Genomic DNA, 16,051 nt, shown 5'->3' with positions numbered 1-16,051 from the left:
ATTTTGTCTGCACTTGGATTATGTAATTGTTTTGCTGGTATATTTATTAATGATGGTAGGCCACAGTTTAACAATTGGTATCTTGTAGTTATTCATATTCCTTTGTCAATATCGTCATTTACCACATAATTCACTTAAATCCAAAATTACACTTGCTTAATTGCTTCACTCAGATGTCATAAGAAAACACCGCTTTTCCCAACACTGCCTGTTTTATTCTTTTAGGCTTTTCCCACCAGTAGGTTATTATCGCTGCATATTACAGCAGAGTGAGGGTTTTACAATAGCAGACAATAAACACGGACCAAAAGTCACTGAAAACAGGGGAAAAAAGCATATCCAGAGTCATTTTTCTCCATTTTGCGACTCGCATCCTCTGGTTTCTGCTTTGAACCCTACCATAATATTTCCTCATCCAGGAAAAAACAAAAACAAAACATTTAAGGCGTGAATTTGAAAACAATGAGAAGATATTGCAGATCCAGACCCACACAAACATTTACAATACGTCCCGATATATAACCTCTCAGAATACTCTATGTATTCCTCTTTGCTGTCTTGTACGTCTGATGCATGATTTCTATACAACAGCAAGTGAAAATACAGAAATAAATATATACTTCTGACATAAACTTATCTTATTCATCATCCTGCCTCATATTCTCTTTCTCCCTTTATTAGCTGTTGAAGAATATATAAAAGGTCTGCACCTCTAGCAGATCACAGAGGCTGAAATATTTGCAGAAATCTGTGAGAACGTGTGAATGAAAAAGCATATAGTGTGTCCATTAGACTTATGTCTCCAGATGCTGAACGACACAGCAGCCTTGATTTATCATCAGCATCCACACGTGGACTGGCATACCTACTGATTTCATCATTTACTGGGTCTGTCACTGTTAACACTACTTTCCTACGGGAAATGTTGAAGCAGACATAAAAAATATGCTTCTTCTATCTGTATTTTAATAATAATTTATCCATTTGTAATAAACAGTTTCTAGTTTGCACTAGAATCATGTCCTAAAGCTTGTTTTGATAAATCTGGCACTGTGAATCCGTGGACTGAGCCTGACCAGTGCTGTGCATGTGGCTAATTTGGGGAGTTATAGTGAGTTAATACACAACAGAGCCAGCACAGATTCAAAGTTTTATAGTTTTGCTAATGTTTACGCTCAATGCCGCCATCTTGGATTGTTAACTCTTACTTACTGGGGCCCCTCAGTCTGAGTTCCAGATTCAAATTCTGACTTGGAACTCTGAAATTCCGATTTCTGACTCCTTTAGGATGGCAGCATTGTTCCATCAGTAGGGTAAGAAACAGCGAGACAGTGGGAAAAAAGTCTCTTTTTTTCTCCAAATATCTTATTATAGCAATGCACTCTGCAGCATCCGGAAGCACAATTTGTGTTTTGTAGACTCACTAGCCACTTCATTAGGTTCAGCTGTTCAACTGCTTGTTTATGCAAATGTCTAATCAGCCAATGATCAAGTTCAAACGGAACAAAAATGGGGAAGGAAGGTGATTTAAGAGTGTCTAAATGTGGCACGGTTGTTGAGACACATAGGCTAGTCTGAGTATTTCAGAAACTGCTGATCTGCAGGGACTTTCCCACACAACCATCTCTAGGGTTTACAGAGAGTGGTCTGAAAAAATGTAAAATATCCCATCAGTGGCAGTGCTGTAGGTGAAAATGCCAGACTGCTTCAAAATGATAGGAAGGCAAAAGTAACTCAAATAACCACTTGTTACAACCAAGGTATACAGAAGAGCATCTCTGAATGCACTCCTGCAGGCTAAAAGCAGGTGACCTAGGTGACAATTCACCTGGGCTTACCAAAATTGGACAAGAGAAAATTGGAAAAATGTTGCCTCGTCTGATGAGTTTCAATTTCTACTGCAACATTCGGATGGAAAGCATGGCTCTTGTAGCAATGGTTCAGGCTGGCCATCACGTTATAACCACAGTGTACCCATCTTCTGATGGCTCCTTTGAGCAGGATAACCCATCGTATCAATGCTCAAATCCTCTCAAACTTGAAAATTACAATAAATCTTCTCTACTCAAATGGCTTCTTTGGGATGTGTTGAAAGAGGAGATTCGGATCACAGGATGTGCAGTCGACTGAGGAATGTTTCCACACCGGAATTTAGGCTGTTTTAAAGGCAAAAGGAAGTCCAAAGTGGTACTAGCAAGGTGTAACTAATAAAAATGACCGGTGAGTGTAGTCCACTGCGGCTTTACCATTGGTTGGCTCCCCATTTGTGGACAAAATCCTTTTTACTGTGACTGGCTCTACCCGGACCAATACATATATATCTGATATGTGGGTAAAGAACCTGTGTGACTGGCTGCTATGGGTGTAATTTTAACATGACCACTGTCAGCCATCAGATTGTACTTAAGGTGTATATTAGCAGCTAGGTGAGAGTTTATCTATAAAACTTATGGCTGACAATCTTTTTCGCATTACACAGCAGCATCCTTTGATCTGAACACCCTATAATTACATGCTGCTTTTTGTTTTCTAAGACTTGGCCTTCAGATTTAAAAAAAAAAATGGTTGTTTTTAGATGCAGCATGAAACTTTCTGGCTTTATTTCACTTTTATTTGATTTGAGCTCCAAGATTCAGGGCTTAGATTTTGTTAAGGACGTGAATGAACTGTTAAATCCCCTGCAAACTCTGCTTTGTCACCCTTCTCTCTGAATTTCTCTCTCTGTATTTCATTCACCTTCCCTCTTACATTCCTTCTTCTAACCTTCTTTCTTCCCTTCCCGTCTTTCGGTCCTTGCCATCTGCTGTTCTCATCAGGCTGTCAAAAGAGAAAAGTTCTCGAGCCGCAAACTGCGACAGCATTGTTTTTGACTGAGGAAAGGCTCATCTCTGAATGTGCTCCCGATGTGCGTGCTCTAAAACCCTAACTGAGAACCGTTCAGATACTCCTGTGAACATTTGCGCTTGAATTTATGAATCCATCCGTAGCTTAACACACAAGGTGCGCTTTATCATCAATCCAATTTCGTGTAATTAAGTTATCTCAGTGTGTGGGCTCTACGCTCACACACTGAGTATCCATAACATACCTGAGGCAACGACAGAAAAACTAACAGCTAGGCAGACGAAAACTGTGAATTCCTCTGCATTTAATATCTTCGCATATTGCTTGTGTTTCTGCCCTCGCATGGAAAGAAATTGTCTTTGGCATCACTTCTCGTGAGGAGCAGCCACATTTAAAAAGAGTTTGAGGCCCTGTGCCTGTGTGTGCTGCATGGTGCTGCAGTTAAAGGGAGTGACAGCTGCCTCTGCCCCAGGCACACAGGCTCAGAGAGGAGGATCTCCATTCTTCATGGGAATAAAGAAAGTGCAGCATATTGTTTTAAAACCCTGACAGCAGAAACAATCACAGCTTATCGATACTTTGTTCTTTGATAATTTAGCCTGATTTAGATACCAATGCCAAGTGACAACATATAATAAAACATTCCGATCAGTAGTGTAGATTAGTAACTGCAAATCTCCACACAACTATCTCCAGTTTTTTGTGTCTTTGGGCCCAGCTTTCCCACGCCACTCCCCTTTTTCCCACCCCACCCCAACTCATCCTTTCATCTTTTTCTGTCACTAAATCTGAATCTAGAAGACAGGATTGGCTCTGGAGTCCAGTCTAGCCTCTACAGCCTGTAAAAGTGAGTTTTTGGTATTTTTTAGAAAATATACATATAAATTTAGTGTATACATTTACCTGTGCAAATAAAAAGAGAAAATTCCCACCTTCAGGGAAACTTAAATCCTTCTTGCACTTGTCAGTGTGAGACAAATGTAATATTTTTGAAACCTAGATTTCATTTTTTGATTAAGACCTTGTTACTTTATTTTTTCACGTAGTGCAAGACAAACTCAATAGGACCTTTCTGACCACTCACTTTCAGACAGTGAGCAGACGTGGGTGAAATGTCAAAGACTGTAAAGCTTGTTGCAATATTGGGGTTTTGGCTTCACAGGCATCCAAGGTGCATTTAAAGAGGAATGCGTCTTAAGTCGTCTAATCTCCAGCAATGTACGACATGGAGTAACTTTAATGTGAACGTAAGGCCAAAGCCTTTTGCCCCTCGAGAAAACAGCCCATAAGCCACAACATGGTGCTTTCATAGATATTCGACTCATGGACTTCATCACAGACGGGTGTGTGTAATATCAGTTTGAAAATCTGCAACACGGGCTATAAATATGTGATCATATCTGTGCAGCTTCCAGGTGAGAATGTCAACATGGTGTCTGCGAGTAACTTAAGCGTACAATTTTCTTTCTTTTTTTCCTCTCACTGAACATTTACTTGATAAGTGAGTGTAAGAAGGAAGAATCGCAGGGGTCTGAAACAAAGCACAGGAATTTGCACCTAACTTGAACAAAATTTTTCAGATTCTTGCCTTTTTTTTCCCCATGATGAATTCAATCAAAGTAAATACTCGATCTGTATGAGATTCTATGTCTTAAAAAGTTAACTGACTGCATGCACGGCAAAAAAAAAGCACAGATTTTTGAAAAAGATGGAAAACTGAATGGCTCAACCCTTGCAGAAAAAAACACTACATAATGTAAAAAAACATCATCAAGAAGCTACCTTTGGCTGCTCTCTTATTTACAAGGGCCACAGGGGGTAGCTCTGCATGTTTGATTGAATTGGCAGATTTCTTTTAGGTCAGATGCCCCCCCTACCATGACCCCAAAGGGATTTGTGTCTCCTCCCGGGATCAACTGGGGCACTGTTAGCTTATTAGCTTATTAGGCAGGGGGAAGAAAATACATCCTATCAAATAACACAATTATAATGACCATGCAATCTCACCTGTAGTGTCTAAAAATCTCTTCTTCCACTTCTGTAATGAAGTGACACTTTGTACATGAGTACTCCCTCTCTCCTGCGCCTCCTCGCCCTCCTTCCTTGTCTCCCGCAGCTTCTTCCTCAGCTTTGACATGTGGGGGAGCCCCCTTTAGGTTGATCAGGTTGTGGCAGCTTTCATAGTGTTGCAGCAACACGTCAATGTCAGTGGTAGCAAATGCACACTGGTCACACAAGTGGGTGACGCCTACGACAGGAAAGCGGGACCAATCAGAAGCAAGAAGCGAAGAATTTAGGGTCATGCTGGAAAAGCTCCAGAATCAGGCTTCCGATAAATGTTATATATATATATAAATAACATATGCCTCCAAATACCTTGTGTGACAACAGGATGGGCGGGGTTTGAGGGGTGAAAAGTAGAACCAGAAATCCCACTGTGGTCGCCTCTAGGATTAGGAGGAGTCACGCTGGGTGAGGTGGTGACAGCAGGTTTTGAACCAATGGCGTCCTGCTGTTTGGCGAGTTGAGGGAACTTTGAACAGCATTTGGGGCAGGTGGGCTTCCGACAAGCGAATGGGTGGGATACCTGTTGAAACAAATTAGAAAAAAAGGTAAGAGCAAAAGTGGTTTGAACCTTCAAATTCTTTACTGATTACTGCCGATATAAGAAGAATCTCGTTTTGATGCTGTGGCGTAGCCGTGTATTTTCTATGAATCTAATAAAGAAGTGGAAGCCAGCAGTACCAGTATGAATGTGCATTATTAAGTAAATGATGCCACCCTCAATTTTGGATGTTAACCATCCTTTTTGCATTTTTAACAGCTGCAACAGAACTGCTGGCAGCTGGCACAAAAGGAGGGAGGGGAGAATGCGTGGGTAGACTGAGGAAAGCAAGGGAATTTTAACTAGGCAGGAAATTGGAACAATTAACTTTACACTTGTTCCTATATTACATTTTATTTTTCCTTTGCTTGCAAAACAGCTCTTTTTTTCCTTCTAATTAACAAGCAGGCAGCAAAACAAGCAAATAAATATTTCAATATTTTATTTATCTCACCTCCCCTAGGTGTTTTTGTGGCTGACAGAGACCCTGTGGACAATACATGCAGTGTTGAATGCTGCAGCGGTGGATGGAGTGGTTATGCTGGTAGTGCAGTAGTAATGGTGCTACTACGATCACATCCGCACTGTGGGCCATGGAGTACCGGAAATCACACAACTGACAGTTATAACTGGTCACAACTGCTTCTGAATCACTGCTGTTTGGGTCTCCTAGGAGCAAAAAGCAGAACAAAAGTAAATAAAACCTGGGCAGAAATTCAAATATTATCACGTATCATTTCTATTATGATAATCAAGGCAAACAAACATGAGGTGACAAGCACCACAAACAATAATAGAAGACTCATTTATTGAGGGCGATCATTTATCTTCGCTTTAAGCAGATACAATCTACCAGCAGTAACGAACATCATCTTACTGCCACGTTCCAATACATCTTCATTACCTTGGCTGGTGCTGGAGAGGTTGGATGGCTGATCTTTGCGGCCTTTTGATACCATTTGGTCTCTCTCTCCTCCATCTCTCCTTCCTCCTCTTTCTCGCTCTCTGTCGATCCCACCAGGATTAGAGTTGTTGGGGCTCGTAGTACCACCGGTGTTCATTTTGTGTCTTTGCTCATAGTGCTCTAAAAGCCTTGCAGAACCCCCCGACCACTCGCAACTCCAGCTGCAGGATTTACACCAATAATACGTCTGCACGGCGCCTCGACCAACCTCCCCCACCCAGCCCGATGAATCCGAACAAGACCTAACTGGGATGAAGTACCCGACCAAAGAGTCGTCCTCTGCGCGCACCGCAACTCGTTCGGCCCCGTCTAAGGCTTGACTCCGTCCCTTCAGCTGGTTGTCGTGCGTTGCCAGGTTATTTGTGGTCAGCAGGGGTGTGGTTGGCGGTGTTTTGACTTTGTTTGGGTGCGAGGAAAGGAAATGTTGTTCAAGTTCCAAGGAATTACTGCCCATGTACGTGAAGTTGCAGAATTTGCAGCGAAAGTACTTTGTGTTTCCTTGGCAATCCGAGGTCTTCCGACCGATTCCAATGAGCGTGCCACCCAACGTCACCTGTTGATAGGCAGAAAAGAAAAAGACAATAAAGAAGGAATAAAAATATATATTTAATACATAAACAGTTTGATTAAGAGGCAGTCTGCTTGCTTGTTATTGCTTCATGCAAATAAAAGATGTTTTTATTTATTGTCCATTTTCCATTTCCAGATGTCTGCATTTCCTAAAATTGCTGCTGCAAATGAATAACTACATATCAGACTCTTAATCTTGTGAAATAAAGAGCAATGCGGGAATTTCTTTATAATTCTTTAAATAGTTAAAGTTAATGCTAACTTTACATTTATTAAAGTACTTTACAGGATTCAGAGAAGGGGAAAAAAAAAGACAATGACTGGTTATATTGCCTTTTCCTTCAAACAGACAAACATGAAATAAATTAGATACAAGGCAGTTATTTTTGTGTTCCTAAGCAGCAGATATTTAAAGGACACATGGCACAAGCCACCGATCGTAGAGCTGTGCAGGATAATTATGCCTTAGCTACTCAAACCCACAATGAACATAATCCATCATTTTCCGTATGTAACTGTAGACAATTAAAAGGCAACTCTAAGTCTAACTAACCAACCAATAACAAAACTACTAGGCTCTACTGTAGTGTTTAGGGTCGAGGCCAAGGTTTTATATAACTAAGTCAGCAACCTGGCACTGTTTTTTTTTTTATTAAGTTAGCCTCTAGACAGTACGTGATTACACTGTGCTCATCGTTATGATAGTAATGAGGCAATCTGGCATGCCATACAGTGGCAATGGACTCCCTACTGTACAATATAGATTTGTCTCTAAATCTGAGGTTTTAAGATAACTATGGGCAGTGTGGTAACAGAGCTGCATGCTGCATGTGACATGAGCAAAGATGCAAAGCTCCATAGATAACAGAACGCCAAACAGATGCAATGCTCTTGTTTTTCGTTTCAATACTAGGAATTAGATCTCAGAATCAGCGAATGTGCAGCATGGCAGTTACGTCAATTGGTGTCAAGAACAGATTAGCGGGGAATGTTCTGTTCAGCTTTTATGTCATGTTTCCTAGTATAATGGATTGCTAGCATGCGGGGTTTTTTTGTGTGAGTTTGACAGGTTCTATATGTTTAGATATTTTTCATACTTGGATTTTTTTTAAAATAACAAGAGATACAAGTTTGTGTCTATGTTATACAAATACTGTCTGTTGTTTGGGATTTTTTCCCAAAATCTAACACAGAAATTAGTTTTTAAGACACGCAAAACTATTTAAATTATTTATTTGCCTAGTTTTATGCTTATGGTTAAACTGTATTGGGATTAAAAGTGGGAGTGAAGTTAAGATAAAGGGAAATTTGTAGTTTTTTTTATGATGGTACAAGGACATTTTTGAAGATGAAAGGTGTAAAAGATTTTTTTCTCTCTGTGTGTTTGTTTGTTTGTTTTTTAAAGAAACTACAATCAGTTCATAGGACAGCTGAAAATCTGAACTTTCCTCTTTTCATAAACAACAAGAGTGACAGTGAGGCAATCATTTTGCCAAAAAGGGTGGAAAAAGTAATATTTGTACAAAGAATTAAGCGTGAGATGGTATACGTCAACTCAGCTAAAGAAAATAAATGTTAAAGTCTAAATGAGAGTCATTACTGTACGTGATCTCACGACAGAAATTCAACAATTATCTCATCCAACAGACCCTGCCCAGACAATTAGCAAAGAGCAAAGCATCAAGTAATTTCACCAGGCAGAATGTGCAGGAAGACATGACCGAGAATATGAGACAGGGACAGAGTGAAAGAAAAGAGGCAAAGGGCGAATGGGACAAGATGAAAGAAAAAATTGTAAGTTGAAGAACAGAGCTGCAGAAAAAGAAAGAGGCGAAAGAGAGCCGGGAAGCAAATTGAGAAGTTGGAAAAATGGATTAGATAAAGTAATAGAGACTAAGAAAGACAAATCAAAGAAAGAGGGCAGAGCAGAGGAGAAGGTGAAGGAGAGACAAAGACTTGATAAGAGAGACAAATGGAGAAGCAGGAGAGAAGAAGACAGCTAAATATGTCTGACAGCTGTTTCATTACACTCCCTAACAGCCGATTATAACTACTGGTTCTCCGTCTGCCTCTGTCACTACCTTCTCTCCTTTCCTCCTCCATCTCGAGCACTCTCACTCATTCCTTCTCCCTTTTCTCCACTATGACTTTTTTGGGGGGGGTCTGGAATCTCATTGGTTGACATGGAATCTTGTCTTAGCAAATGACAACATGGAATTTTCCAAACGTGGGCGGGAGAGGGAGAAAAAGTGAGTGAGGGATGGAGAGAATAGAGACCCCTTTCATTCGTTTTTTTTTTTTTTAAGTATATATATACTTTCACTTTTTCTTCATAATGACGACTTAAGCCCACTGGATTTTCTATTTCTGATTCGGTGTGCGTGTGTGTGTGTGTCTGCACGCGTATGTGTATTACTGTGTCCATTACGTGACTTTAGATCATTACAGGCTGCTGGTTTAAATGAAACTAAACTCCTTCACTATTCTTGACACACACATGCACGTTTGTTGAATCATCCCACTAAATCTTTCACACAAAAACATCACAGTTCATGAATACTCGAAATCCTAATCCTTGACAGTTATTGCCAAAAATGAGCTTATATTTACAGCATATTGTAAACATTTGACGATTAAAAAATTTTTTCCAAGCGAACCTGTAGGTTATTACTGAAAATACTGCTAAACTGATAGGTGATTAGATATCACTGATCTGATTTAAGATCTCATTTAAACTTCGTAGCTCTTGAGGTAAAAATAGCAGACACATGAGCAGTTAGTCTGAGGCTTTAATGTTCAGTACTAACATGCACCGCAAATCAATACTGGCGCTGCTGATTTCACTGATTATGGACGCCTGGTAACACAAAGAACAAAATTATTGAAAACTACTTTTATCCTCCGATTGATTCGGTTCTGTTCTGTTCAATCTGTTGATGTCAGGTACAAAACACATCTCTTTTTTTAAAAATGTTTTTTGATTATTTATGATTAGAAGTTTGAGTACAGCGTCCTAGTATATCTACGACATTCACCTCGTAGAAGGAATTTTTAGTTGCAACTGCAAGTTTGCAGCATCCCCTTCATTCGCCTAGTTTTATAAAATGAGACCTCAATATGGGGATGAGCATTGATTTTATTGAATTATTTAACAGCTATAATCATGCATATGGTGCACATGCGAGCATTTGTCTATGCACGCATTCCCTGCAAAAGATTTGGGAAGTCGACACTATGGCTTTTGTGCGTGCGCGCGCACGTACGCTTGACTATGCATACCCCCATATGCACGACTTGTCTGCCAGGTGCCCCGGTTGTCTCCCTTTCTGTGTCTATCCATCTGTCAGTCTATAAAATTTTATAACTTGCAGCACAATGCCTCCCTGTCCAAATAAGGCACACCCTATGTTACAAATCAGTTGCAGATTGCTCTACCCAATAAATTATTCCATTCAGTTATGAGCCTAACTTTGCAGATTTATTACAACTGTGATTACAGCGAACTGTTAACTAAATCAGTGTTACTTGTATTGGATCAAAGTTTCTAACTATGATTACATAAAATGTTTCATATACAGTATGTCGCACTTCTTCGAGTTATTATGACATACAAATTTAATAACTGGAACTTTGATGTAAATGAAATGAATGCAACATTTTTGAGTTTTCTTTTAGAACTTTACGCCAGTTTTACTAGTGCATGTTGGTGCACACAATGATGCGCATTAAACATATGCAAACAAGACTGAGACTGCATTGCATCCATAAGTGCATATTTCTGATGTTACTGTTTTACCACAAAATAAAAGAAAATTGTTGTATAATTAATTATAAGATTATATCAAATGTGCCGGAGCCCTGCCATAATCTCTAACACCAGTTCTAGTCGAGGCATAAGTGCGTCAACTTGTGTTTGTTATCTTAAAAAAAATCTGTTTCCAAGGTAACCCACGTGGAAAAGAAATACAACAACAACTTTAAAAAGTTTCAGATGATGTCAACGTGGCCACTTTCACATTTTTCTCACACTACATAAAGTTTACTGGATTTATACCTGATCCGCATAAATACGTGGCATGTGCAAAATAAAAGTATATTTAAATAACATCATTTGTACGTGTGTAATAACAGCATTATTATAAGCCTAACAGGAAATACACATCAGAAATACATGTTTCTTTACTAGTTCTTTGTGTGGAGCTCACACCCTGATCCTTGTCATTGTTTCTCTACATTTCCACTGCGGTAAAGAAAAGACCAGGCCCATCACTTTAGCTGTTTTAACGTGTGGGATGTCTGAAAAGGTTTAGATGACGTTCCATCGTGCCTCTTTTCCGTGCACATACACACACAGACAGAGCATCCACGGCGGACAGGCTGAAGCCTCCCTTTTGGTTATAAAAAAAAAATCTAACCACGCACCTTCCCGTAGGGTTGTGAAACAATATAAGCCTGTTTATCACTACTTCAGAACGCAACCACTGAGAAACAACCAGAAAATAAAGTTTGGTTTGTCTGATTCACGGGTTTGTTCACATTCACTTTCTAGCATGCTTGACCACAACTGCTCAGTCTCTCTCATTCCCTCTCTCGTTCTTGCGCTCTGAATCAGACATGAAGGCCCGAGTTACAATGTGGTATTTACAAGCAATACTCAACAAATTCTGCGGAATACCTTGAAGTAAAAAACCATCTCAAATGACTGTGAGATGAGACAAAACGCTGCAGTTAGGCTACTTGACAAATGGAAATATATTGAGTCCCTCCAAAAGTTTCTAGACCCTGGGAAAAGTTCCTGTGGTGGAAAAACGGCTTATGAGAGCTTCCACGCTGCAGGAACTAACTCCAGGGGCTATTAACAGTTAACAATTTCTACTGTGGGGAAATTATTTTACCCCTGAACAAAAGAAAAGAAAAAAAAACTCCCCAGGAGATTAATACTTTTCAATAGGTACAGAAATTTCTGGGTGAGGCTTGCAGCACTTAACATTTTTGATCGCACACACACGACATTTCAAGGGTTGGAAATATAGACAGTCAACCGTCTGAAGCATGTCTGGATGGCGTGAGAGAAAAATCCTTGGGAGTTAAATTTCCTGGTACTTTGAGCGGAAGCTCTAAATTAATGGGAAAAGAAATGCCTTTTGCAGTCTGGCATGCTGGCAGGATGAGAGTCACCAAATCTGAGAACATACTGTGGAAAATGGGCCACAGATACCAAAATTGGCAAACTTCAAGAAAAATAGTACTTTGGAATACCACACTGACTTTTATGAAAGCCAATCAGCTCCAAAAATTAAGGCTTTCTGTGGGACTGAGGAGGTTTTTATTTTATTTTATTTTTAACCCCTTTTAAAATTCCTTAAAAGGGCTACTACAGCACATAGTTGTTTTTTTTTTAAATATATTCAGTTATTAAAGTATGGAGTATTTTAAACACTTTTATGAGTATTTCACACCCAGGACTTACCTGTACGTCATATGTGCCATTCATCATAACTGTCCTATGCTGCTGACTCTGTATCTCTGGTCTTGTCTTCCCCAAGTCTTTGGCTTGGCTCCTCTGCCCTTGTCCCGCCTGTATGTCTGACATGAGAAATGCAAGAAGGGGTCAGACTGGTAGAAACAGATAAACAAAGAGGGCTCAAGCTGCTTGAGGCAAAAAAAATGTGAGAACTAGCCTGACATCTGGGAAGAAGGAAAACTAGACTCAGAATCAACATGCTGTTTTTCTAAGTAACTGCTATGTCCTTACTGGAAGACAAGTTCAAAGTATATATATGTATATATATATAAAATAGATGAACTCATATGTATTTTTGGCAGTTTTCTCCTGTACTGGTTCATATTTGCTATGACTGTCCAGGTCTTTAGGGTCATACATTTCATTCTCCATTATAAACTCATTTCTATAATAAGCGCTGGACAGAGAAAGCTGAAGTTACCAATAGGTGTGTGTTGGGGAGCCATGTTGTGGAGTGCCAGGATGTGTGTGTCCAGAGCAGCATCCTGCCGTGTGCGGTTGTGCAGGCCCAGGTGATACTTCCGAAAGTGCTTCACCAGGTCAGCCGGGTCGTTGCCATAGTAACCGTAGCCACACACATTGCACTTGAAGTCCTGGAGTTTAGGAGAGGGGCTGGAGGAAAGCGGAGGGGTATCGGTCGTGGTCTCCTCCCCTCCTTCCTGTCTTGGGAGGAGGTGCGGGGCAGAGAGGAGAGGAGGGGTGAGATGATCTGCCTCCCCCCTTTCTCTGTCGCTTCTCTCCCCTTCTTCTACCGCTCTGTCCCCGTCCTCAGGCTCCGACTGGCTCTCCGGCCTGTCCGTCAGCGCTGCTCCTCCTTGCTTTGCCCTTCCCCTGCCTCCTCCTCTCCTCCCCCCTCGCTCCTCATTACCGTAGCGATCGCCAACAGACGAGGGAGAGACAGACGAGGAAATGCACTCGCTCTCTCCCCCCTCCTCCTCCTCCTGCTGCTCCTCATCTCCTCTGACCCGCTCGGAGGATTCCGGCTCGGAGGGTCGGTTTATTCGTTCGGCCTCTGCTCCCACTCTCCCTTCCTCCTCGCCTTCTTCTTCCTCTTCTCCCGCTGGCCTCTTCCCTTCTTCTTCCTCTTCCTCCTCGCCTCCCACACTCCGGATAGGGGGATTCTTCTTCCTCACCATTTCTACAAACATAAAAATAGAAGAAAAAGAAAATTATGATTTGTTACCATGTATTAAGGGAGGAAGAAGAAGGAGCTTGGGGATAAAAAACAGCAAGCTGACTTCCCTCGAGACACTAAAAGATACAGAGCCTTTCAAACTCCAGTAATATTCTGCATATAACGCCACACATGCACACAAATACAATTATCTGACAATGATGTACAGTATGTGCGCAAAATAGCTTTGATTTAATTTACAGACTTCTTTGAACACCAAAATCTGCGACAATCCTCGACCACAAACCTCGTCAAAGAAAAACAGGCGCAACAAATCAGAAACATCTCAGCTGCGAGAGATTTTTTTTTTCTTTTTCAGGATTTTTTTTTTTTTTGGAGGGCGGGTACTTGCTGAAATGTGACGGCCACCCCCCCACCAAAAAAAAGCACCCATCGAACAACTTTTTTTTTTTTCCTTTTTCAACCCAACTGGGGAGTGAATCTTTTTATCGTTATGGAAACCATCCGTGAGAATCTTCCAACACGTGACCACATCAAGAACCCAAACCATATCAGAGAGACGGGAGAGACAGCGAGGGGGGAGGAGGGTGAGGCACGGAGAGAAACGGGGGAGACAGATGAAGGAGAGGAGACGGGGAGAATGGCCAACGCACAACCACATCAAACCGAACGCCCCATATCAGAAAGATGGATGAGGGAGGCGGCAGACTGCAATTCATTCCCTCAAGCGCTCCAAATTTCTCCTTCCCATTTTGCTCCTCTGGTTTTTTGCTTTTTTTGGTTGTTTTTTTTAACCTTTCATTCATTTTCTGGCTTGCAAATTCTCATTTTCTCATTTCTCACTGTCTCTCACACTTTTATCTGCATCACCTCCTTCGGTTTCCTCTTTTGATTGCCTACTTTTTTCCCCCCATGTCACATTTTGCTTTTGTCCCGCCCCACTCATCCTCTTTCTCTCTCTCGACCTTTCACCTTTTTCCTGCTTGCGCATCCTTGTGTAAAACACAAATATCAAAGAAATGAAGTGCCAAGTCATTTTTTTATTCTGTGTTGCCCTCTTTCACATGCAAGAATAATTGCAACAATAACTTAAGTAATTCCATCATTAAATGTTTTCTTTCTGTTCCTGCCCTCCCCCCCTCCCCTCCTTCCCTTATAATCACTGTACAAAGCCATCAAATAACCAAACATGTGTTTTATGTTAAACCATAATCTTTCTTTTGTTCAAAAGGGGAACAATTGTGGTTGTAGCATTCACAACAGTCGTGACAGGGAGATGCTGCATGCGTTTTGTTTTTTTGCTCTTTTTTTTGTCTTCCTTGCACAAGTGTGTGCGTGCGTGCGCATACGCGCGCATCTGTGTTTATTTGTGGTCATTCGGTTCATATTCGGGGGTGCACAGTCAACCCGGAGAGCCCGTACACCCATTTCTTTTGGTCATAAACAAAGTCAAACCCAACCGACGCCTGATTGACGCCAAAACTGATCACTTTTAGATCAATGCAATATGAGGGGGGAAGACACTGGTTGTCTTTGAGGGTTTTATGTGTGAGTAATGCATTATTTGATGATAAACCCAGAAAGCATGTGCACCACCCTGTGAGCATCTGTGAGAGACAAAAGCTTGTTGTTATTTACTGATAGCAACCTGCAAACAGTTAAAGCGTGAGAGAACTGACACACACACACACACACACACACACACACACACACACACACACACACACACACACACACAGACACAGACATACACTGCTAAAGAAAATATGAGAATAAGTTTGAATATCCATAATCGGGTGATGATGCACAGTGACAATACCCATATTTGGGCAGCGTTCTGTTGTTATCTAGAGGATTAGAAAATACTTAATAAACAGAGATAGAGAGGAGAGCAAAACAGAAAATGAGAGAGGGGTGCTGTTTTTGTTGAATCCAATCTCTCCGTGGCCTTTGTAGTATTTGCCTTTTTTCTCCCACTCTCTCTCTCTGCCATACAACTATTAAAATAAAGCATTTATGTCTGCAAGGGCCCACGCCTAGACCAGCCCTGGCACTCACCCTGTGCGTGTGTGTGTGTGTGTGTGTGTGTGTGTGTGTGTGTGTGTGTGTGTGTGTGTGTGTGTGTGTGTGTGTGTGTGTAGGGAAAGAGAGGGAGCGGGAGAGTGTGAGTGAGTGCAGGGAGCAGGGGAAAATCTCATCTGATGTCGACCACACCCAGTCAGAATTCATCATTTACACACACACACACACACACACAGTGGAAAACTACAGATCGTTGTGGTAAAGCAATGAAGCTGAAACCCCGACCTAAGAAGCACTGACTGACCTAAACTATGTTTCCGTATGCCCTGTATGATCCATCCGACTGGTGACTTAGTAAGTTCACCGGTGATGACAATTCTTGCATTA

General features: G+C 41.1%; 1 protein-coding gene across 3 annotated transcripts in view; it reads right to left on the bottom strand.

The window, feature by feature from the left end:
• Positions 1-16,051, bottom strand: part of trps1 (trichorhinophalangeal syndrome I) — a 113,880-nt gene that overhangs the window by 50,633 nt on the left and 47,196 nt on the right. For all 3 annotated transcript variants that reach the window (XM_026157259.2, XM_026157260.2, XM_026157261.2), the window contains exons 3-8: positions 12,929-13,645; positions 12,454-12,569; positions 6,354-6,966; positions 5,904-6,118; positions 5,221-5,431; positions 4,852-5,092 (exon numbers count right to left, since the gene is read on the bottom strand). In XM_026157259.2, the coding sequence (XP_026013044.2) occupies positions 4,852-5,092; positions 5,221-5,431; positions 5,904-6,118; positions 6,354-6,966; positions 12,454-12,569; positions 12,929-13,645 (2,113 nt within the window). The remainder of the gene's footprint in view (positions 1-4,851; positions 5,093-5,220; positions 5,432-5,903; positions 6,119-6,353; positions 6,967-12,453; positions 12,570-12,928; positions 13,646-16,051) is intronic.

This window comes from Astatotilapia calliptera, chromosome 22 (assembly GCF_964374335.1).
Source record: "Astatotilapia calliptera chromosome 22, fAstCal68.1, whole genome shotgun sequence".
Classification (NCBI taxonomy): Eukaryota; Metazoa; Chordata; class Actinopteri; order Cichliformes; family Cichlidae; genus Astatotilapia; species Astatotilapia calliptera.
This window is presented reverse-complemented; position numbering and strand designations above follow the sequence as displayed.